Raw genomic sequence first — 24,720 nt, 5'->3', positions numbered from 1 at the left:
ATTTTCAACCGCGACCAGCCAACAAAAGCGCTTTTTTCACGCAAGCATAAGCGCGTATCAAGTACATGTAGCGCTGAAAAATTGATCGGGGCTAAACAATAGGGTTTTGCATAATATACTTAAGCCAGCGATTCCGTGGAAACATGTGCGTTCTCCTGTACCGGGTGGGGCGTAGCGGGCTGATTCGCTCCACGTTTTTGCGTTTCTCGCCATTTTGGACATAAAAAGGACCACATTTTAGGATTTTAGGAAGGTTGAGGGAGCAGAATCAATAAATTTTAAAATTTCACTAAACAATTTTTTTCGCGTTTTTGCCGATTTTAGGCCATTTTCGGACCTCGAACGACGTTTAAGGCCCATTCTGAGGCAAAGATCGAAAATCGGAAGATTGCTCGATTTGTTTTGGATTCTGCTAAATTTCCACTAAGAGAGAAACTTCGAAGCCTTTTCGGACATAAATCTGCACTGCGACTGCGCAGTGGGTCACTGAGCATGCGCAGTTAGTCCCAGTGTTAAATTTTGGAACGGAGAAGCGGGCAAGTTTAAGATGGAAGAGGCTCCACTCCATGGCGTTTGAAGAAGGGTCCACACAGAAGGCCCTAGGTTTTGGCTTCCTCTTCATGGGAAATGGAAAAAGCTAGCCCATTTCCTTCGGAGACAGGCGACGCGTTTCGGAAAGGCTCAGAAAATGTCCCAACTTTGCGTTTTACGCTCTCACTACCTGCCAGCGACGACAAAACCTGCCCCGAGTATTCGTTTCTGGACCTCGTAAAATCCGCTACTCGCAAGGTAGGCGAATCTTTCAACCATTTTTCAGTACAGTCCTTTTCTCTAAAGCGGAGACAATTTCGTGTGCGAAGAACACCAGTGTGTATTTTTTTAACCGCTGTTAGAATGGCCGTGATTTTGATTCCCGAAGAGTGAACTCAATTTTTTCTCTCTCACTCCAGTCCGGCGAAACTCCAGAGAAAACTCTATGGGACGATGAAGATGGAGATGATGAAAAGCTCAGAGCCTTGGCAAAGAAATTTGAGCAGAAATACGTAAGTTGTACACACCGATGCAAAGTCAATACGTGTTTTTGTTCGAGGCTTAAGATTCCTTAGGAACCCTTTGCCGAGCAAAAATTTACCGAGTATGAATACTTGACATCAAAATTCGTTTTTCTCTTTCACAGGCTCCAAAACCTACATCCAAGAAGCGAAGGAGAGATCGCATGGAGGTAAACCAAAATACTACTTGCGTGAAGTTTATTCCCCGGTTTTAAATTTAGTTTGCAAACATCAATAAGCTTAAATTGGCTTCTCTGCGTCGATCAAGAACACGTTCTTACAAATACTGATCTTACGAAATTGTGTTTTGACATGGATTATAACCATACTAATTGCTTTTAGAGTAGAAGTTATTTAGCTTTTTTGAAAGAATAGCGGTGCTGTACGGGGGTGTATTGAAGCCGTGTGTGTAGAATTATGCGAGCACTTGTTTAGTGTAGTGCCTTCCTCATGTTACTAATTCATTGTCCTTTATGACATGACCCTGTTGTTAATACTCGCTGCCTTTTCAGGGATTCGTAAGTCGTTTTTGACTTTGTGCTATTGTTTTCTAAGTATTTAAAACTCCAAATCCATGGTTTTGTGTATTGTCTTTTCTAGTTTCGGTGCCACAATATTCAATGACACTTTGCTATATTTACATCTCACGAAAGTGTCGATTTCTTGCGTTATTTACAACTATAAACGTGGACCCAGGAAAAGAACAGATCTTGTTTATAACTCAAAATTACGATAAGCGTGATTCATAATTTCTTTTCTCTTCCATTCTGTAAGGTCTTGGCTCCCTCCGTTATATTTCTCTCAGTTCACCCTGATTTCTTTAATACAGGAAATACGAAGAAGAGTCCGTATTTCTAGTTTCCGGTAACACACTTAAAAACAGATTGAATAAATTGCAGTTTAAAATTGAAAAGGGCTAAATATCTACATATCTGCGTATTATTTGTCGTCTTATATGAAACTTTCAAAATTTCTTCTGCAATTCTTTTGGCATTTCGGTGGCAGAACGTTGTAAAAAAAATAAGCTAGGGTAGTTTTAACTTTCACTGAAACTGGAGAGGGGAAATAGAAATTTCGGTTTTTAAAATGAGCCCAGTTTCACAAAATAACGCATTATTGATAACACTGCAAAGTTTCAGCAATCCGTTTCCAAGATTTCCCGGTAATTTGAAAGGACAAGCTGTTGCTTGCCGTGGAAAAATTTCTTCCTGCATATAAAAAACGATTTCTTATTTTGAGGGAAAATTTCTAAACCCTTTAGTGGATCAGTCAAAGACGATAAATTTTCTAGCCCTTGCTACAAACCTATATAGGAGATCTTGAGGTACCAAACCCTGCATCAACTTGGTTTAAACTTAAGACCTTTGTAGCTGGAGTTGACTCTGCATCTTATGGTAATCAATATTTCCAACATCCAGTTTGTTCTGGTCTTTTACATTTGTAAGCTTCTTCCAATGCATTTCCTTTAAATACTTTAGGCAAAAATGTTGTTACGATATTTACGAGAGAGGTTGTCCATAATATACTCCTAATTGGTTAACTACTTCAAAAGCAAGTATAAACCCAATGGAATTCAGAGGTCACTCCGTGAGGCATATTATTAATCTTGTTAGCATTCCACTTATTGATGTATTGGTATTTTCCAGTTATTAGTAATAATTTTTATAATAATGTCTTTGGTCTTATAATTATTGTGTTTTTTTCACCTATCTAATTTAATCCACTTTTTTCTGGTATGTTTGTTTTAGTTTTATTTGCTTTTATGTCTAGATATAAGGTCTATATACTCATGACATTTTTCATCATGTAAATAGTAAATTAAACAGACATTTTACTTCTGATATCATTTTTTTCAATCTTTATTGTTGAAGTTGGTATTGAATTCTTCTTAATAACTTGATTCTCAGAGAATTATTATTGTTCTTAGAGCATGTTGGATTTTTGTAATACTTTGGTGCACAATGGATTCAGCCAATTCTGTCTTTGTCAGATTACATTTTCCCTGTTCATAAAACCCTACCCTTTGATTGTTAAGGGTGTGTTTGACTCTAGGAATCACTTATTTTGGCATTCATCGGCATTGCAATATCCAGAAATATGCTTGAAATAAAATATCCTGATGTATGTAGCTCTTAAGTGGTCCAAAAGTCACATTACAAGAGATTTGCAACAAACCTTTTGTATATTCTTATTCAAGAATATTTTATGAACAATCAAACACACCCTATGTGATAGTTATACAGCTGGAAATTTTTTCCCAACAGTGCAGGCTCTCATTGGTTACTTTAAGGTCACATGACATCTAACAATGAAAATGTTTTCCACCAGAATCTCAAATCAATCAAATCCTTGCAGGAAACCAGTAGTATCTCAAATCAATCAAATCCTTGCAATGAAACCAGTAGTTTAGCAAATTAGAAACAATGGCCAGATTTGTTGTTTTTTGTGCTTGGAATGACATCAGGTAGTTGCTCTAGTACAACTTTTTACCGTTGCCTTTCTAGGATTTGATTGATGTAACGTATGGCTATGATGAAACAGATCCATTTGTTGATGACAGTGAAGCTGTGAGTTCCTCTTTACATGTATTTTAGAGATAATATTTTTGGGCTGGTAGATTTTGGTCTTTTAAATTGATATTATTTTTATTTCAATCAATTGCATACAACCAATGAAGATGATGTTTTAGGCAGTATTGCAAGTCATACTTTTTATTCGCAATAGATATAAGATAATATTAATCCTTCTAGATTTGTCAATTGACATTCATGTACTGTAGTTTCAACTCTAAGAGTCTTTGAGCAGAGTCCTATTGCATGGCCATTCAAGTCAATGCATTTGTACATGTATTATTGTTTTTCAAAATGAAACTGAAAATTTCTGTAATAGATTTTGGCTTGTGAGGTGCTTTCGAGGAATTTAAACCCCTGGCATCAGAAATCGGCTCCAATCCTGGAATGAATGATTAAGAAACTTTTTCAATTTATTGTTCTAGTATGATGAGCTGTTACCTGCAGACTGGACTACAGAACATGGTGGATTTTACATAAACCAAGGTGCACTTAACTTTCGACCAGTATCTCCAGGTGGTGAGAGGTAAAATGTTATGCTTGCATAATAAATAGTATGTGTATTTTGATGAAGTTCTTGGGTTCAAGGGCTTCATTCTAGCAGTACATGTACCTGGTGACCCCCGGCTCCTTATGTGTTGCTGTGGGGTGACTAGGAAATGTTAAGGTTTTAAACCTATGCAGGGCACCGTGAATTTCACAGGCTCGGAGCACTGGCCTCTCTTTATTTTTGTTAGGGCACAACCTTGGGTTCTGTTTGAATTTGTTTTGGCTTGTCATTTATGTAGCTGTGGTTCTGTGTTTGTTTGCACCATATAATTAGCAATTAATGAGTGAGGCTGAGTATCATCTGAAGAATTATAGAGATTGAGGAGGGTGCTGCTTGGCGGATAACACCCTTCAAGATCTCCATAATTCTTCAGATGATACGAAAGCTGAATTCAATAATATTATTGCATATATTATTCATTCAAAATAATTTTGTAGTTTAAAAACAAGCTAAACATGCTTACCCCATCAATGTTAAATTCATCTTCAATAGTTTAGGAGATAAAGAGTTGTTCAGTTTGCAAATATTCCCCAAATAGCAGGGTTGTCTTCTTGTTGTTCTTGCTATATTTTTAGTGAATAGTTTGCCTACTTCTTCCCCATGAAACAACTGAAACGTTCCGCTATTTTGTACTCACCACCAAAAACAACTCAACCTTGTCCCAAGGCCTTCTTGGTTAACCATTCAATAATCTAATCATCCGGCAATTTTGCTGCATGACTGATGCCATCAGTTCACATATCACAAAATTCTTCTACAGTAGCTGGTTATGATGAATTGTGCGTGGGATTTTGGCCAATCAGAAACAGAGAAATATTGTAAGACCCCCCCCCCCCCCCACCCCCTTGACTTGACCTGACTTGCATTGAAATGAATTTGATTTATTAATTATACCGTTTTGATTAGCACTGTTAGCTTTTTTTGAACTTCGTTTTCTATTCTGGTTATAAGCCTTCTCAGATATATGCATGCCCGTTTAATATTCCTCCTTGTACAATGTAGTCAGCTACACAGCCGTTTTTAGTGTCGTCACGCAACGCGCCTCCCCACTAATGGCTGCTGAAAACCGAACTACATTCCTTTCCCGTGATTAGCCATTTATAATTCAGCTCCCATTTTCTGGAAAGTGTTCGCGCCACGTTTGCAGTACTGTGACTCCTCCAATCACAGCTTTGCTTTTATCGGTGCCCCATGTGTGAATGACAGAATAATCAAAACGTCGCGTGAAAACAAGCAATTTAATAACTAGAGTAGTGTTGTCGTAGTCGAGTCCTATTTAAAATTTAGGAGATAAGCACCAGCAGCAAGCAAGTCGAGCAAATTGCGATGCACAACATGGATGTGCTCATAAAGTTGCCAGGTATAGTTCGGGAAATCGCTCATCGATAATTTAAAAGGTTGCTTTTTGAATCAGTACCCTTGAGAGTTTAGTATTCACAGGAACACAATAAGCACATCCGGCACATTTAAATTCTTCATCACATATCAGTACATATGCACGTTAAATGAAGAACCAACCGATCCTGGTAAAAGTCTTCTAGGCCAATCAAACCTTTCTTTCACTTGGAACTTTCTTGACCGCTTAAAACAAACTTTTTTGCAAATTAACCTTTTCGTTGCTTGAAAACACAGAGGCCGTCTAAATTCAGCGACGATTGATTGATTTGTCGAAAACTGAGAATCGTGCTCGCTTCCTAGCGCCCCGCGGCTCACGTATTGTCAAACTTCTTGTGCATGATTGGCTTGTTCGTTAGACCACAAACACAAAGGGAAAGGAATGTAGTTCGGTTTTCAGCAGCCGTTAGTGGGGAGGAGCATTGCGTGACGACACTAAAAACGGCTGTGTAGCAGACTATGTACAATGTAGCTTATTGTCACCTTCAAATCTTTTGTATATTAGCGAAGAGGACGAGGGAGACTTTCAGAAACCAAAGAAATTGAAACTCAAGTCCCCAAAGGTACATTTAGAAAGGAAATAAGACTAGGCGTAGAGCGGTTTTCATTTGAGTGTCGAAAAGTAATTGGTTTTGCACTTTCTACACGATGCGATTGGCTTAAAAGATTCGCGCCACCTTTTCATCCAATCAGAAGTAAAACCAAAGCCAATTGTGACGCGCTCGCATGCATTTTCCCGCGCTTTGCGTCAGCCACATGTAATTACTTCGAGTTTTGATTGGTTCAATGTATTGTCTGTGTCCTATGTGATTGGCCAGAGTAATTACTTTGGTTTTGGTTTTACGACATTCAAACGAAAACCACTCTATATGGTTAATACATGTACTGTAGATGTTATAGGAAATCTTATCATTATTCATCATGCTGGAGTAAAATATTAATTACGTTTATTAAAGTTTTGGCATTTGGCTCAGCTACTGTTTGTACATGTACAATGTAGTTGCTTGTGATGCAGACTGTGACCTTTTGATAGCATACTGCTAGTCTTCATCAGGCAATAAGGTTAGTTAGTTACATGCCACTTTATAGAACACAAAATTATGTGGTGTGAATGGTTGGTCTTTTTGCAACTGGGATAGTGGAATAAAGATCCCACAGCATGGGTGCTGATAAGAGCTGAACAAGACTGGACTGCCAAGAGAACAGCTGGCTGAAGTAGCAAGGATGAAAGCATGCTAATCACAGCTGTGGAAAACCAAAAGTTCACAGCAGAAAATCATATTGTGCTTTTTAAATTGACATTTAACCCGTCAACCTCATTGCCTGATGTACATGTAGACTTTCTTAGTTTGTAGTTGAAACATCTTGATTTCTTCTAACCCCTGAAAATGTAAAAACCTACATGTACATGTATGTATGGAACTTTAATAGCCATGTGTATAAGAATTTCATGAGTTCCTTTTTGTGAACCTTAATTACAGTTCAAATTATCCAGAAACTATTATTTGGTCTGTACAGTCAGAACCTCAGAAAATCTGAGTGTTGTTTATGATTTTTTTCCACTCCAAATTCAAGACTACAGGGTATAAATTTGAGATAAAAGTAGTTCTGACTGGTAAGACATTTTTATTTCGAACTGACAAAATCATAAAGTCTATGTATTATTTCAAAGAAGAAAACTATATTGTAACTTCACACATACCTTTAAAATATGTATGTTTTAAGGCAAGTTAAAGGATGAGGAAACTTCTCTTTACCCTTAATTTTCTGCTTTAGGGCTCTTCCTCACTTGCATGTGCCTCTTCCTTCTTCTCTAAAGCAAGATAAATTTATGCTTTTCAAAACAATTCTTTTGCTTAGAAAATGCCAAAGGTGCCCAAAGTAAAGAAAGTTAAGGTACCCGGTGAAAAGAAAGAGAGAAAAAAATCAGGAGACAAGGAGAAAAAGCCAAGAAAAAGCTCCAGGTAAGTAGTTGCCGGTTTTAACAATAAGCCATCAATTTGCACATGTATAACTAATTTTCCCTTAGGAGATTTGTGGGGCATTAGAAGAATTTGAATTTCAACTTGTCCTAACAGGGCCATATAGCAAGCCTTTAGAAACTAGGGGCACAAAGCCCAGGGGGGTACTCCTAGGAATTCTTGGTGGGGTTGAGCCACCCAGTTCTCCAAATCCTGACCCTATTTCAGACCAAAAAATGTCATTTTTCACACCCATTTCAGACCTGGCCTCTAAAATCTAGACCCGTTTTCAGACCTGGCATATATGCAGAAATTATTTCATCATTACTTAGATTAGAACACCAACAAAAATATTTCTTAAAATCTATTTCGAATTTGCATAATTATTACTCATTCTTTCATATTCATTTGGAATTGAAATGACAAATATGTTCATGCACTCCTGTATACCCTCAAAAACCATACCCGAATTCAGACCAAATAGGCAAAGTCCATACCTGTTTTCAGACCAAAATGTCACAAAAACCATACCCTTTGGGGCAGCATATGCCTATAAGGGATTTTACATTTAGGTAGGTTATTGTATTTGAAAAGCAGAGGGTTTTGGATCTGAAGGACCCATTGGACAGGTCTCTGTATCTTAAAGCCAGAAAATGTTTAACCTAGCGCAGAGACATCATTGTCTCAATGCTCTGGGAGATGAATATTCATTTTCAACTTTTATGCGTGCATGTTTTGACTTTTTGGGGCAAAAAACTCAGGGAGGCACAGGGCACCCCCGTCTCCCCCACAAGCCACAGCCCTGCCTAAGTACAAGCAAGCTCAGCTGCTTCCTCAGCTGGGCTATTGTGTCATTGTCTAAGTGTACAGATGATTAAGTTCCAGAAGATGTCTTACCTGGGACTTTGTCTGTTGAGCATATGAGGAAGTTACTTTCCTCGTATGAAAAACTACTCGTCCCAGATGGCTGAACAGGTCTCTTTTTGAGCCCTGTCTTGGCATGTCCTCGGAAGTACATGTAGATTCTTAACTTAAATTCTTAAGGTTTTCACAATGGAGGTACTTCCTAATGATTCAGTTTGTTACCAAAGTAACATGAAACCACCGAAAAAGGACAGATGTGAATTACTCGCAATAACACGCAGTAAACTTTTGCTTTTACATTTTAGTGGTGAAAAGGAAAAGGAAAAGAAGGAGAAAAAGCACAAGAAGAGGCTAAGTTTAGGAAATGCAAACATCGTAAACATGCTGTCTTCACCATCTTCCTCAGCAAAAAACACTTCTACGACAGTCTCTTCAAACACAACGTTAACTACTGGAGGATCACAAGGGACGAACAATGTTACAGTGAACAGTTCTTCACCACAAAAAGTACAGAGTTCATCGCAGCAAAGTAATCAAGGCATTGTTAAAACAGAGCCTGGCATGGTAAATGGCAGTAGCAGTGCTGTTACAACTGAAGAAAATGCATCTGTGACAAAGAGTGACTCTTTGCTTACTTCAACACTTCAAAATGGAATCTCAACGGGAGAGGCAAGCTCGTCAGAGATAGCTGAACCTAGCCTTCCCCAGTGTTTACCCACTGATGTAGAAGCTTGCATCATGAGGTTGAAGCAAGCGGGTACTGATGGCATTACTGAGGGAAAGTGCAAGTTCTTTAACTCTGATGTAAATCATATGTTACTGGAGTGAGTTCCTTTTTTTAGATTAATTAATTGGTGTTTGTAATAATTAGAAGGTGTTACATGTACTCATGTGTTGTATCAGAGTTACTTTAGTTTTAGAATGGCGTACATTCCAGGATGAATTTGTACTGACATAATAATTCCGTCATCTGCACCATCTTTGTCTTCCATCTTGAAAATGTCATGCATGCGTCACTCACATTAGACCACATGGTTTTCAATGTTCAGTTTAGAAACATGACACTAGAATGACATGTCATACTAAAATGAGAATTTTGTTCAGACTGAAAACCAAAATGATGTCATTAGTGGCTTGTACCGGAACAAATTTCCATCTTGGTACATGTATCATGCAAATAGATCAGAGAGATTTATGGAGATAGAATGAACTTGTTCCTGAATGAAATTCATCTCATTATCATTTGAATAGCCCCTAATCCTCATTTTGCATTTTTTTTCCTACTGTGAAAGCAGTTATTACTACATATTAAGCAACTACAGCATTACTGACAATGAGCCATGTTTAATTATTTTTTTACTGGGTTTTGGCCATCTTTGCCTGTTCTGCTGGTGAAGCAAGGACAGCACCGCGTTATTATGCTTTCATCTTGACATTACCATTATTTTTTACTTCACCCTACACAACTGTACATGTACTGCTGAACTTTAACTGATTTAGAGGAATCCTTGAAAAAGTGTATGCTTTTAACAATCTTTTTTAATAATGTAGTTTTGGTTATCATGATCATATCCTTTATTGAAACAGGATAGGATTTAAAGCTCAATGCTTGTGGGGTTGTGTAAAAATAATCACCAGTTTTAGTTGAATAAAAATGGAGACTTGAACGTTACTTGAACTTTGACTCTCTTTTAGGCTTGAAACCAAGTCAAGAGCTCTCAGCAGCAAAGTACGATCGGTAAGTTTTATAATTATTTTTATTAATATTATAATACATTGTACTCAGTATCTGTCTTCTCATTGGCTAAGAGGCGAGCCTACAGCTAATTTGGAAATCAACAACAACCTACAGATTAGTTGGTTATCTGCTAACAGGCAACTAAATAAGCTGTTGGTTGTGAATGTAATACCTGATTTCCTATGACCATATCAATTCAGGTTCCTTGCGACGGTGTGTTTGTCATTATTTTCTTCAAAACAATGTATAATAAGACAATTATTAGATTTGGTTTTAGTGATATCATAAATAATCGAGGTCTCGGTAAGTATCATCATCCTTGGCCTTCGGCTCGGCTGATAACACTGACCTCGACCTTGATTATTCCAGATTATCACAAAAACCTCATCCAATAATAATTTTTATCATCATGTTGATTATTCCCATTTTAGTTGTAATTGTTTCATGCAATTTCCAAATTATATGTAATGTAATGTACATTTTTTATTTCCTTACTTTTTCAGGGAATCTATGAATTTTTGGCATTTTACCTGCCTTGCACAAAGGAGACTTTGTTAAAAAGAGCAAAGAATCTTCTCTTAAATGATCAAGTGAGTTGAAGAGCTGGAATTATTGCATCCGGCCTTTCTCCAATCAGCTGCTTTAGTTGAAAGTTATTTAAATTCTCTTAATTTGTAACATGCCAGTCAAGAAATCGAACCACTTGAAAATCCTGCTAGCGAGCTGGTTCTATTTACACGGTAGTATTAACTTTCTGTCATACCTAATAACAATAATGTTTTGTAGGCTGGCAGATTAAGAGAGCCAATGGCCAAACTCAAAGCAGGTAAGTCACCTCTCTATTAAAGCTGACTTTTCCAAAGCCAAGAATATTAACTAGTTTATGATTAATCTTGTCTCGTGAGAATTCCATATACTACAATCATGACATTTTAACCACATGCTGCTGATTTTCATCAGGCCTTAATGGTTTTGATTTATTGAGTACTACTAACTATTAGTAGACTGTTCACACTCCCCTATTTTTTGTTTCGTAAGATCATCAGGATCAAGCACTTACCTGTTCTTACCTGTTTAGGCAGCCATCTTGCTTTAGACTTGGAACATTGCAACCAAGATGGTCACCCGTAGAACAAAGCCCTCCATATATCTCAATAATCTTACGGAAAAACGGGACTGCAAACTGGTGCTTTACGAACTTCACTCATTGTTCAACTACTTGCAGGCTCTTTCTTAAAAAAAAGTGATGTCAGACTCAACTGGCTGGGATTCCTGTGGTATTATTTGGATGAAACTGTTGATGTTGTGAGATCTCTGCTGTATGAGGTGGCAAGGGGTTTAATAATAATGTTTTGTTCTTGTGTCATGTTTAGCTGTGGATCGAGTTATTCCTGAGCAAATTAAGAGATTTGAGGAAGAGGTCAGGCAGCATGTGGAAGAAGAAAGCAAAAAGCAAGGGTAATAAAATTTTAATCATTTATTTTTTTGTTGAAATGTTACTTCTGAGTTTAGATGCTTAACTTACTTTTTGGTGGTATGCATGTACAATGTACTATTTCCATGTGCAAGATTAAAGTAAGAAAAATAATAATGAATGTTACAAAGTACATTATGTGTGCCTTATTAGATGAAAATTTGGCAACACTTAAATTTAATAGCGATTTTGAAAATTCCTTTTTTAGCAGGACTTTAATTTAAACAAACAAAACTGCAGCTGTATTGTCATATGTCCTCACTCATCAATGCTGTCCCACAATCAATGCTTCCGTTACGAGTACCACGTCATCATCTACCGTCAAATAGCATATGTGTGTGAACTGACCAGATGGCGGAATTTCATTTTGTACTTACTTTAATTTAACAACATTTTAAATTTAGCAACACCTAATTTTGGTGCATTTTAAGAAAAAATCGCCAAATTCGCTAAATTAAAGTGTCACCAAAATTTCATGTAACAAGGTATTGTGAATGAACATTAAGAATTTTCTTATGATCGCCTTATATTTTCAGTGGCCCAAAACAAGATGGAGAAAATCCAGATGACCATAAGGTAATTGTAAAATATTAATTTAATGTCATGTATAACTAAGCAACCATCCTTTCTGAATGTAATTTTTTATACCAAGTGTGATTTGCTTGTTGTCAAGTCAGTGGTTGTTCCTTATGACAATGGAATACTTGAAAATATCTGTTATTGAAAAAAGTGGAATTTAAAGAAAAATTATGGGAGTGAGCTTGTTAAGAAATTGGGTTGTAAAATTATTACCTATATATTTTAGTGTGACAGTGGGTAAGAATTTTTTTTTTGCTTCTGAGTTCTTAAGATGCACAAGTTAGAGTTTCCTTGTGTACTCTGTAATGACTTCCTAATGGTTCATTAGATAGAGCTTCGTTAAATATACAGTAGAACCCCTGTAACTTGAACTCTGAAGGGAAGCAAAAAACAGTTCCAGTTAGCAGGTAATTTGAGTTCAGTGAAATTTTGATCAAGGGAAAGGAATTTAGTTTAAGTCAGCGGAGAATTAGAGTTATCCAAGTTTGAGTTATCGAGGTTCTACTGTATGTTGGTATATGTAATTTCTTTTAGTAAAATCCAGCTAGTGGTATATTATCAATGCTGCACTTTTTTTATTCTCGATATTTTTGACCAACTAGTTGGATTTTACTAAAACAGTTTATTATTCCTCTCGCCCTCATGGCCTCTGAGTCAATAGCCCATTCGGCCTTTGGCCTCATATTCGGGCTCGAGGAATGATTGTTAAATATTTTCCCCTTGTAGAAGGAACTGTTCAAGTCAGCCATGGAAGTAGTCGAAGACAGTGAGAAAAGCGATGAGATTACCACACCAACGGATCCTAATGTGAGCCTGTCTACCTATTTTGCTAGTTGTCTTACAAAACTTGTCTACAGCTACACTAGAGGGCTTAACCAGGTTATTTCCAATTCACTGAAGTAAACCAAAACTTTTAATTTATTGTAGATGCGTCTGTTTATCAGTATTTTCGGTGTTAAACACTAAACAGTCTTTCTTCAAACCTCTTGGTTAGTTACAGGCAGTTTAATCTGATCAATCCATTTATCAGAGGGATCATCTCTACCCACATTTTAATATTATTAAGGCTCCATATGCATGCAGCTATTACATAATACAAAAGTCATACTTTGTACAGTACGTAAGTTTAAGAAAATAATTTTTAACCAGGTAAATAAAACATAACCTGATTAACTCAGTTAGTGTGGCTGCAGCCAATCTCATTTTAAGTTGTTAATAAAATAATCTATTTTTGAAATAAATTTTATTTCAGGCCCCTTCTCACCCAGAAGATAAAGCCAAGAAAAATACTCCCAAGAGAAAATTTATTTGGACAGAGGAATTAAGGTATGTGTATTGTTAATTATTTATATCATAGGAGTGTTCTCTGCAATTAAACCTTCAGTCTGCAGCGTGCAAAGAAAGTCGTGTCCGATAGCCCGGGGCTAGTGGGTTGTGTTATCGGGCTTGTGAAATCTGTTCTTAACTTGCCGGATGGGCAAGTGCTTTTGGGGCAATTCAAATTACAGAAGGATTGTAATTAATCCTGCTAATCAAAAGGGTTTGGGGGCTAGTTGAAATGACTTCTGGGCTAGTACATGCTAGCTACAGTTTGTGTGAATGGCAGGCTGTAAAACTGACTTCCTTTGCACCCTGAGTCTGTCTAACATATCCAACACATTAGTTTCAATTGTCTACATTGACATCTGAGAAAATGTTCAAGACTTCAATGTCAGAATCATCAATGCCACATTGTAGTTCCATTTTGGTTCTGAATATTCTGATGACAATTTTGATGATAAAAAGTCGAGCAGAAAATGGTGGTCAAAGAGTCATTATTCCATTTTCCTTTTTTTCATCAAGGCTTCGATTCTGTCTAATGAGTCTACATGAATTTCTACACTTACAGTAAAAAAAAATCAGTGCTCTGCATTACTTTTGTTACACTATGCAATCATGTCTTTAAACAGGTTATTATAATATTTTCTAAGTTATTATGGTTATCAACCTAGCCTTCTTTAAAATGAATACAGTCAACTCTCTCTTAACAGGCACCTCTATAAGATGGACACCTCTGTAAAACAGACACCTAGAGTTGGCCCCTGCCTTTCTTTACTCCCTTTCTTTGACTCTCTATAAGATGGACATCTCTCTTAGACGGACACTTAGTACCTGCCTTAAAGGTGTCCGACTTAGAAAGAGTTGACTGTATGGATATGATAATGACTGCTTTCACATAACGTCATGTCTGCCATATTGGTGTCCCAAAACCCAAGTCAAATGGCGGCAATGTCGGCATGCCTATAAACGAGTCATTTGGGAGTTGAACATTTTGCTTATGTAAAATACTGTTCGAATTAATTGGCAAATGGATATTTGGTTGAATTCTTTGTAGAGGGCTGTTGTGTGATGTTGTCCAAATGAAGATGAAGATCTTTCAAATGTCTAAAACAAGAGCCCAGTCTGCTGAAGAGTACTTAAAGGTGATTGACCTGCAGCTTCAAGCTCTACACGTAGCATCTGTAATGTAGCTTTGTACGAATAATTTTTTAAAAAAAAATTGCTGATCTGCATTATTTAACAAGCATTGGTCAATGCCGTTAAATTTATATCAAGTTCTTTTGTTGTGTGTTGATGGACCAGGAAAAAGTCATTGTCCAAAAGTAAACATATGATTAAACAAATAAAATATAAACATTAAAAACTCATGAAAGACACTGCCAATATCACCAAACAAGGTATGGCAAACAACAGTAAGATAATTATAAATCAATAGCAAAATGAGGGGAAAAAAGGAAAGACAGAAAAAGTTGACAAAATGAAGTGTGAACAACAATACATGTACTTAATAGGCTTAATTTAGCTCTGCTGGCCCCAGTTCCTGAGGGGCCGATAAGGGCTAATCCATGATTAAATATCTCGAAGTAAAGACACATGTAACTGTATTTTGTAAGCTAGAGTGACATTGATAGAAGCCCTTTTGCATTTTTATAATCTTGCCCAGTAATTAACAGTATTTTCATTTTAGTTCAGGTATGCTTTCATCTGATTTCTTTAATTTTTCATTTTCTTTTTAGGCCTTCTTTGAAAATGAGGTAAGACCTTTATGGCCAAAAGGCTGGATGACAAGCAGGTGAGAATTGTTTTTCTTTTTAATCATAACCAATTTAACAATACAAACTACTTATAGGTGTACAAGGCATCTATCGTATCATCCAGGATCCAGTTGTTCGAAAGCTGATTAGTGCTAGCCTGGGTGGAAGAGTGGTGAGAACACTTGCCTCCAACCCAAGTGGCCTGAGTTCAAATCCTGGGGTTGATGCACTGAGTACGATGTTGGTTGTTGGTTTTCTTTCCTTGTACGTTTCTCTCCAGGTCTCCACTTTTCCCCTTTCCTCAAAAACCAACATTTTTAAATTCCACTTTATAGTGGATATTATACTACCTCTAAATCATCATTTTGTTTATTTATGATGATAATGATGATAAACTTTATTTCAGTGTCAGGTCTTCTAGCTGGCCATGCAAGGCCTACTAACAGGGGGCACTAAATTAAAATACTATCAGCTCTAACTAATTAATATAAATAAATATTTATAAAGAATAAAATTTTACAAAAATATACATCCTAAAAAAAAATATCGATAAAACGTATTCGGATTTTTCATATAAAATAATACTTATTGATTAAGAGGTGTCCTTTTTGTCTAGAAAATGTCATTTATGTACAACGTAGAAAGCAGTTTTTACAGCCCTCTGTGATTACTTGTTCAAAGATCTACCTTACGAATTTTCTTTTGAAAGCTGTAAATTTATTTATTTATTCCAATCCAGGTTTCTTTTCTTTTGTTCAGAAGTAAGAGCATGTAATCATCAAAATGTGATAGACCTTTGTCTTGCAGCAGGTGCATAAACAAAGTTTTTTAAATCTCCTGAGACAAAATGGCCGCCCTGTGACAAAGGTCTATTGTAGACAAAAAAATGAAACTGGATTTTCTTTTTAAGCTTTCAAATCTGAATTCAAATTTTGCACTTACCCTTGGCTTTCGTAACCCAGCTTTGAACATCCATGACCATGGAAAAAAGCCCAGCAGTTTTGATTATTAATGCCTCATGTCAGAGCGAAGGGTGAAATTTAAATTATTTTTGCTTGAATTCCTCTTTAGAATTCTTCTAAGAGAAAGTAAGACTGTCCATGGAAAGTACACAAGTGTTCCGTAAGTTGTTTGATTATATACAAGTACATTTTTTTATGTTTTAAGAAACCCGTAGTGTTTCACTGTCATTACCTGTTGGTCATGTTTTTCTGGAGATATCACTCTGAAATTTTGTATTTGTTTTTTCTCTCTCTCTCAGAGCTCGGGTTCCTAAGAAAGGTAAGTTTGCTTTTTTGGCAGGCTCAGATACACTTTGATAAACTTATAAACAATTTTAATTGCTACAGCATATTCAGCACTGTAAAAACACTTATAAACAAAACACACATGTATGCATAATGATGATGATGATGATAACAATAATAATAATAATAATAATAATAATAATTAAATAACTATGCATAATAGACCTTTTCTTACAAACACCAGTTGGAATTAATAGACCAGGTTAATCATGTTGGTTATCTTTTCTAGCCTTAATTCACTGAAAAAATAAACCCTTCTCTTCAAATTAGTGACCCTCAAATGAGTACCCTTTGCCACTAAGATTATGGAAATTTTCCAGGAATTATCTTCAAGAGGCAATTTAAGGGAGTTTTGTTGTTGTTGTTTTTGTTTTAGCTCCTGGTCCCAAGAAACAAGGTGAATCTCCTGAAAATCATGATAGTGTAAGTAAAATCTATCATTCCTTTGCATGTAAAGCTGGACAGTTCACAACATACTTAAATGAACAAAGCCATAGAACACGTAAATCTCATGCTTCTACGAAGGTCTTTTGTCTGTTAGCTTGTATGCGTGTTATAGACCATTACTGAGTTGCTCTATATTGCCTCTTTTGCGAAACAGTGGTAGAGTGTGCGTGCAAAGTCTTTGATGGGAAAATAATTTTACACCTTCATTCATGTAAAATTCAACACCTGATCCTGTATGCTGTTCTGAGAGCTTCCGGGCAACCCTAAGCAGCCTTCTAGTGCTTCCAAAGTTTCAATATGAATCACTTTGTTGCATAGAGGCTAGTTATGAGCCATTTCATTCCTAATGGCGACCAAAGTAAGAAGATCACAAAACAAACTTCAAATTTCTTTTTGTAGAATAATTTCTAAAAAAAATCTACTACCATGCAAAAGAGGGGAATTAATTTGAATCGTAACAGCATAATGATAGATAATCTTACCTTATCTTACAGTTAGTCTAGGATGGTTAATATTAGTTTACCTACTTGTAATTGACTAAGGCAGCAACCCATAACACGAAGCGAGCAACTCCCATACTAGGCCTATGTCACGGCGTTTTTACAGACCAGTTTATTTTTCGGCACATTTTAGGGCACGTTTTCCTGTGAAAATAGAATCTCCACCATATCTATGAGCGTATTTTAAATGTAAGATATCAAAAAGAAAAACTTAACGTTATTAAAAGGCAAAAAATATCATTTTTAGCTCTGTAGGTTTTGCTGACTGGTTTGTGGAATTTAAAAGATATTCAAAAATTGCACCAGAACTGTTCTAAAAATAAACTGGTTCATGAAAATGCTGTGACATGAGCGCATGGAAGTTGCTCTCACCGGGTTATGGGCTCCTGACGAAGGTTATGTCAGTTACAAACATTTGAAATAATGCATTTATATTTGTCTTTATTATGGAAAATGTAGAATGCTGGCGGCAATCCAGTGGCAAAGGTACTACCCAGTAGCAACTCACTAGTCGTTACCATTGGAAGCAGTTCTGTGACCACAGCAACACCAGCATTGTCTGCTGCCACAGCAACACCAGCAATATCAGCTCTTAAGAATCTTGTGCAGTCTGGCCAATCTGCTAATATCAAAACTGCAGCTCCTGTGATTCATTCCACGGTTGCTATGTCAGTTCCAAAACCGGTTGTTAGTACAGCCACTGCAACCAAAATGGAAAGCACTACTGTAAACAGGCCTGAACTTACACTTCAGATTGTTCCAATAATAACAGACTTAAAACTGAACAAAAAAGACACCGCATCAAAATCGTCTTCTGCAAATCGATCTCTTGGTTCTGATTGTGTTGCTAAAAAAGACAATGCATCAAAACCTCCCAATCCATCCCTGCTGTTAGAGAGTCCTAAGTCTAAGACACCAGTAACAATTCTAGATTTTGCAGACATGATATCACCGGAGGGGCAAGCAGATACATCCAAACTGCTGCATTCTCAGCAGTCTATACCTGCCAAACAGCAGCTAGCTTCATTTCTCAACAAGACACCTTCACCAACTAAGGAAAAGCCCAAGGATCAACCACTTACTCACCTTCCCAGTTCAGTTGTTACAACAGCAGTTTCACATCCTGCTCAGTCATCAACTGTTTCACCTGCACGAACTCAAACAGCCTTGACGTCCCCACCCAAGGTTGTTCGCTCATCTCCCGTCACAATCCCAAATGTGAACCAATCAGTTTTGCTGGCGGCAACTGTGGGGAACCTCACTGCAGCTGGATTGCCTAATAATTTCATTGATCTGGTATCATTGAGGCAGCAACCCAGACCGGCTGTTGATCTGGCTTCTTCTTTGATGCAACAGCAAAAAGCTGCTGCTGATTTAGCTTCATCTCTAATGCAGCAGCAGCAGCAGCAGCAACAACAACAACAACTGAAGGCTGCTGTTGATCTGGCGTCAACATTGAGGCAACAACAACAACAGCAAAAGGCTGCTGTTACTGCAGGTGGAACTCCTCCTTCTCAAACAATTTTGGAGAGCATCACTTCACCACGAAGGTAAGTTTTTCAACAGCGTGAAGTTTTGGGATTAGGTAGCATGGTCAGAAGGAACATAATGAAAGCTCCCAAATTTCTTAAACAAGTTGGTGCTTTGCAATGAAGAACAGCAGAATGTGTGTACGTGTATGTAGGTGTTATGACTGGAAACCCCTAAAGGTGATCATTGGTCAAAATCTCAAAATCTGGTGGGATGTGGGACGGGGAGCATTGTACAGCTATATAAAAAGGTGTTCAAGAAAGTGGCTGGACTTTGGTCCATCAGTGTATGGTACTAAGTGCTCCTTGCAGCAGGTTTTCATTAGCACACAATGTAAAATATTCCATCTGGATGGCTATGATTTCTAGCAATGTCTATGTTGAAGTGTAATAGTATCTCTGCGTTGTCATGTTTTTTTTAATCAGATCATCAGTGGACCTCAAGAACTGTCAAGCAGTGCTCCCGGGCTTCACTCCTCATCAAGGAATGTCTCCTCAGTCAATTGCAATGTCGTTAAACTCTTCGATGCCTTCCCAGGCAATGCATCAAGCCCAACCTCCTAATCTGACTTTGTTTGGTTCCGCTGGCAATCTACAAGCAGGCAAGGTCACCACTCCTTTAACACATCTTGGCATTGCCCCACATACTCTTCAATCTGCTATGCTACATCTGTCACGACAGACACAGGAACAATCTGGCATTGTCCTGCCTCAAAATCACTTTAATAATCAAGGTAAGAGTATTGCTGCTTTATTCTCTTTTAAAAAAGTGCTGGTAGTCGGTAATAATAAGCTTTTCCTGCCAGGCTAGTACCTTTCCATTTTTATTTGTCCAATGGGCAAGGGCAAGGAACATGTCATGAACTTATACTAGCATTTGATGACCACCTTGGGAAAGCAAAATGTTGGCATACTGGAAGTCATGGCAAGTTGTTTTCAAGCCCTTAAGAAGTGGGAAGTATCTCTTGCACACATCCCTAATCAAGTTAAGCTGTGTCTTTATCAGATGTAAAGACACTCATTAAGCATCAATTTCTTTTGCTTTTTTTTTCTTTATGGATTGTAAATGAGTTTTTGAACATAAATTACGATTTCTTAACAAGATGACGGCTATGAGTCACGGAGTCATGGTCAGCAGCGTGCATGTGTTTTTGCACCTGTGTTTTATCTGTCTTCCCTGTGCCCCTATGTGTCATTGGAGGGTGGAGGGTGGAGAAGACTATCTTCCCAAATTCAAAATATTCATGTTAGTGGCCACCTCTAGTTGCAGACACATTATTTTTCTGATTCCCGAGAGTGACTTTTGGTTCAAAGTTATTGTGTCAAGAAAATAGACCTTATTATGTCTGCTACATTGCGGTCTGCTTTAAATTTATTAAAGTGCTTGCTTATTTTCATTCTTACTTTTGTTTGTGTGTGGTGATTCCTAGTTGGTACAAACATGTAATTTCATTAAAAACTTCACGTGTTGCGCAAACAATTAACATGAATGTTGTTTCAGTTAAAATAGTTGGACAGATTGTTTGTTAATCTTACAGAATATGGTTTAGGAATATTAATTTTAGCCAAATAATGTCTACATGCAGTCAATAAAAAATAATGTTTAAAGTGATAAGTTAAAAAAACTATTACTTTTACTTCATATTAATAATGTTAATAATAAGTTAACCATAATAATGAAACTTTGCATGCCACTGAATGTTGTTGAATTTGCAGCATTAAAAGAGGTTGTACTGTAAAGAGGGAGAGCTGTTTGTTTGGAGAAATTTAAAGCTGGAATTGAGGACACCGGTATCAACAACTTGCTTGGTGTTCTTTTATTCAGTGAAATCGTCTCTTTGGTTTGCACAAAATATGTCTAGTTAATATCAAGAAGAAATATTTTCACGAATTAATGTTATAAATAAATTTTAAAATAAATTGTTATTCAAATTTCAACAGTTCTCTTGGGAATGAACCCTACTTCTACTCAAAGCTTGCCCTCCTTACAGCTTCCGCATGCTGCATTGCTCTCAAATCAGCCCGTTTATCAAGGTATTTAACCTCAAAATATTATTTCGTTGTGTATTCAAGTTAATTGACAGTCATTAAAAATTAACTTTACATTTAAAACCTCGATTACAGTGTAATTTATGGAGAAAAAGGCAATGATGGAAGTCATTTGAATGAGTGTCTCTTAATAATGATTAAACAGTTGGATTTTACGTCCAGTTTTTTGGGGTGAAAATATAAAAGCAGGTAACACCTTCACATCAATTGTGAAAAAGAGATGTTGTGAATTTACATGTAAGGCAGTGATATTTTATCTGACAAAGATTTTATTAATGATAACAATAAAATTTAAACAATAACATTTTTCTCTTGTAAGCCATTGCGGGACTGGTGTAATTTTAAGGTCTGATCTTTGGTTTATTTGAACCTTTTTTGGAGTGATGGTGAGATTGGATCCCTTGCACAGTAGATATCTTAAAGGGATTTTGTTACTAAAAAATCTGTACTTTATTTTAACAAAAGAAAGCCAAACTTTGTTTTCAGAACAATAATAATTATGCTTACAAACATTTTCTTTTAAAATTAATTGTTTTACCACACATTTCAGCTCTTAACGTTAATAGAGTTAAAAAGTGGTGAAAACTTGATGAAGAGAAACGAAAAAAATAATGTCATGTTGTACTAGCAAACCAAAAAATATTGACAAGATTCTACTACAACGTAGTAACGCAATGACCTACTTCATTGCAGTGCCCGTGCCAGCAATAAAATTATTGCATATTCGTACATGACTTGCACTGATAAATATTTGTTTGTTGTTTTCTTTTTTAGACCCCAATCAGACTTCCTCAACTGGAACACACCCACCGTTTTTACCTCGGTTTAGCTAGTTTTGGAGTTAAATAATTCAGATTCACTTACGCCTTGTACAGACTTGCAAAATTTCTACTTACATTTTATACTAAAAAATGATATTATATAGGCCTTTCCCATTTTCTACTTGCATGTTAGTGAGTTCATACCGTGAAAAACATGTAAGGTCCGGCTTGGGTGAACAATTTCATTCAACTTGTTGTTTTTCAGCAGTTTGTCATCCTAAGCCTCGAGTTAGCGTTTTTGTTCACGTTCAAGAATGAAGGAAAAGTCTATAGTTTCATCAAATAGTTAAAAAATAACTTTTCAAAACATATTATTATTATTATTATTAATATTGCTATAGTAGTAATAATAATTATTATTAATGATCACTTGAGCAGGAAAGCTTAATCATTTTCCCAATATTGTTGTGACAATAGAAAAATAATTTATTGGTAAAAGAAATTGCACATTATTTGCCAGTACTTCTCAGCATAATAGCTCTTTGGTGGCATTGTTTAGTGTTTTTTTAGCCTCAAGCCTCCAACAATCAAGATCTATTTTTCTACTGTGATGTTTTTGGAGATCAATGGTACAGGTGCTTGGGAACAATAATAATTTATTGACCTGTACTACACAGGGTTGTCATTATAATAAGCAAACAACAACAAAAATAGACTGGGGTTTCTATAAATGCGTGTAGAAGGTGGTATTTTTTATTAAGACCAACAGTGATCCTGAAGCTAACTGGATATTGGATTTATGAAACACCGTACAAGAAACTCTAAACGCTAAACTAAACACTAAGCAGATGTTTAAAAATAAGCTAGTTGGAATGCAATACTGCGGTTTTCATCTGGTATCCAGACACATCTCAGTGCGTGATATCCTGTCTTAACCATGTGAATTTGTAATGCGTTTATGAATCGCAGAGAGGATAATGACAATTCTGTGTAGAATTTCTCGCTACTGGAAATGATAATCCAATATACACAAAATTGTCATGCTTTTACATTGTTTTTAAGTCAATTGTCCTGATATCTGACATGCCTTAGGGAGGTATGTTAACTTTTCTAAGTTGAACCTGGAATATGATGTTTTTTTTTATGTATGTACTTCCTAGGCTGTGCCACAGACGAAACAAAACACTGGTTAGGTTCGCGAAACAACACCGAAATCCGTGTTCTAGGCCTCCATTTGTGTACCTGGATTTGAGTACACGCAATGATTGGCCTGTTAAAAAAGCCAATAATTTGTTGTCGATTTACCAATCAGGTTGAAAGGAAATTCAAAACGCACTTCCGGTTATTCGTTGAGTCCGTTGGGTGCCCAGAACAAGGATTACCGGGCGCTGCTTCGCAGACGTTACTAACCAAGGTTAAATTAAGGTTGTGACTAGAATCGGGTTGGACACCTTATGTTTATTACACAACGCTATACTCTACACCCCCCTACACTATAATTATTAATTAGGCGAATTTATTGGGCACGAGAACTTTTAGAAAAGTGGGGAAATCAGAGCAAGAGACAGTTGTGCAAGGAATAGTGTTGAATACAGGGTTTAGCACCGAAGTACAGTGATTAGGGTTAAGCACTGTGTCAACAACGGTTAGCTTTCAATAATGTAATGATCAACGCCATGTATTAACCAGTCTTGGCAGTTAGCCCTTGATGGTGTAGTGGATATGGATATGGATTATACCTCAAATGACGCTGGTTCAAGTCCAACATACCACCTACTGTTTTCTTCTGTTTTCTTTCTTCTCTTGTTAGACTCCTATCATATTTTGAGTGAAGATGACAATCTGACTTTGGGGTATCCATTCTAGTTACAACCGTTAAATTACGTCTACAACGCAGGCTACCACTTCCTGACAGAAAGTTCCTAATATTCTATTATTCTTGACTGTTTATATTCCACTGACAGTTTTGAACTGTGGCAACTTTGTAATACTTTGCATATAATATTATTATAAATATTAACTTATTTTTCCTCAAATCTTTGGAACAAATTGTGGTTCATATCGATATTATTGTATAGCTGGCTAGATTTATTTGCTTAGGATTTGAATGAAAACTGCCATCAGCAGGGATTTGAAACAATAAACGCAATAAAACATTTGCACCTTTAATTACTTGTCTCATGAATTTGCTGTTGACTAGCGTTACAGTGTATAAATGATCACCAAAGGGAAAAAAGGTGGATCTTATATCAAATTCTCTTAATTAATTCTTTATGGAAATTTATGGAGATCAGTTGGGAGAATTTGTATGTGGATATTGGGGCGTTAGGGTTAACCAGAAAGTTAGTTAGCCAGAAAATCCATTGTCCATAAAGTGGACAAGGATTGTTAAAGTGACATTGAGAAATATAGACGGTTATTCCTTATTTTCTTGGGTCACAGACCAGAATGGTCACAGAGGGATTTTCTAACCTGCAATGCCGATTGAGCAGCTAACTATAAGCGTCTCGAGGCTTGAAGAAATCCGTTAGTTCACAGTAGTGACCTTTAGATACACTGGGCAGTTTTAGTAACAACAACAACGGCGACGGCAACGAGAACGTCAAAACAGCAATAGGTTTATTAAGCAAAACGAGTTTGCACGTGCATCACGCTTTTTTGTACATTTCTTGGCCGTTACTGCACGACTACGACCCGAAAATGGCTAATTTCACGTTTTGTGGAGGACGTAAACAAGCGACGACGAAATTTCCTTTCTCTTTCTAGACTTGAGTGCGGTCCCGAAAAAATCAACTCCAGGGGTTGGTGCGAGATTTAAATTCAGATATGAAAGCTTAAAAATCATTTCAGTTTTAATTCTTCTTGTCTAC

General features: G+C 36.7%; 1 protein-coding gene across 2 annotated transcripts; it reads left to right on the top strand.

The window, feature by feature from the left end:
- Positions 1-498: 498 nt before the first annotated feature.
- LOC140947217 (ubinuclein-1-like) lies at positions 499-24,019 on the top strand. 2 transcript variants are annotated; one of them, XM_073396277.1, is made up of 24 exons: positions 499-789; positions 951-1,043; positions 1,178-1,222; positions 3,557-3,619; positions 4,048-4,148; positions 6,073-6,130; positions 7,428-7,531; positions 8,698-9,216; positions 10,088-10,130; positions 10,634-10,720; positions 10,917-10,956; positions 11,504-11,588; positions 12,141-12,180; positions 12,910-12,990; positions 13,436-13,509; positions 14,558-14,645; positions 15,240-15,295; positions 16,329-16,379; positions 16,519-16,538; positions 16,941-16,987; positions 17,971-19,061; positions 19,467-19,774; positions 20,982-21,074; positions 21,864-24,019. In XM_073396277.1, exons 1-24 carry the CDS (start codon positions 628-630, stop codon positions 21,920-21,922), a joined length of 3,408 nt encoding a protein of 1,135 aa, XP_073252378.1. In that variant the 5' UTR covers positions 499-627; the 3' UTR covers positions 21,923-24,019. The 2 variants fall into 2 exon arrangements, with proteins under 2 accessions (XP_073252378.1, XP_073252379.1); XM_073396278.1 differs by lacking the exon at positions 20,982-21,074.
- The last annotated feature ends 701 nt before the right edge of the window (positions 24,020-24,720 follow it).

Source organism: Porites lutea, chromosome 9, assembly GCF_958299795.1.
Source record: "Porites lutea chromosome 9, jaPorLute2.1, whole genome shotgun sequence".
Lineage (NCBI taxonomy): Eukaryota > Metazoa > Cnidaria > Anthozoa > Scleractinia > Poritidae > Porites > Porites lutea.
This window is presented reverse-complemented; position numbering and strand designations above follow the sequence as displayed.

What these genes read in the sequence shown, in the direction of transcription:
- LOC140947217 (XM_073396277.1), top strand. Translation starts at nt 628, where the DNA reads ATGGAAAAAGCTAGCCCATTTCCTTCGGAGACAGGCGACGCGTTTCGG. An exon ending in CTCCTGAAAATCATGATAGT is followed by an intron (nt 16,988 to 17,970) that starts GTAAGTAAAATC and finishes TGGAAAATGTAG; the next exon opens with AATGCTGGCGGCAATCCAGT. An exon ending in AAATCACTTTAATAATCAAG is followed by an intron (nt 19,775 to 20,981) that starts GTAAGAGTATTG and finishes AAATTTCAACAG; the next exon opens with TTCTCTTGGGAATGAACCCT.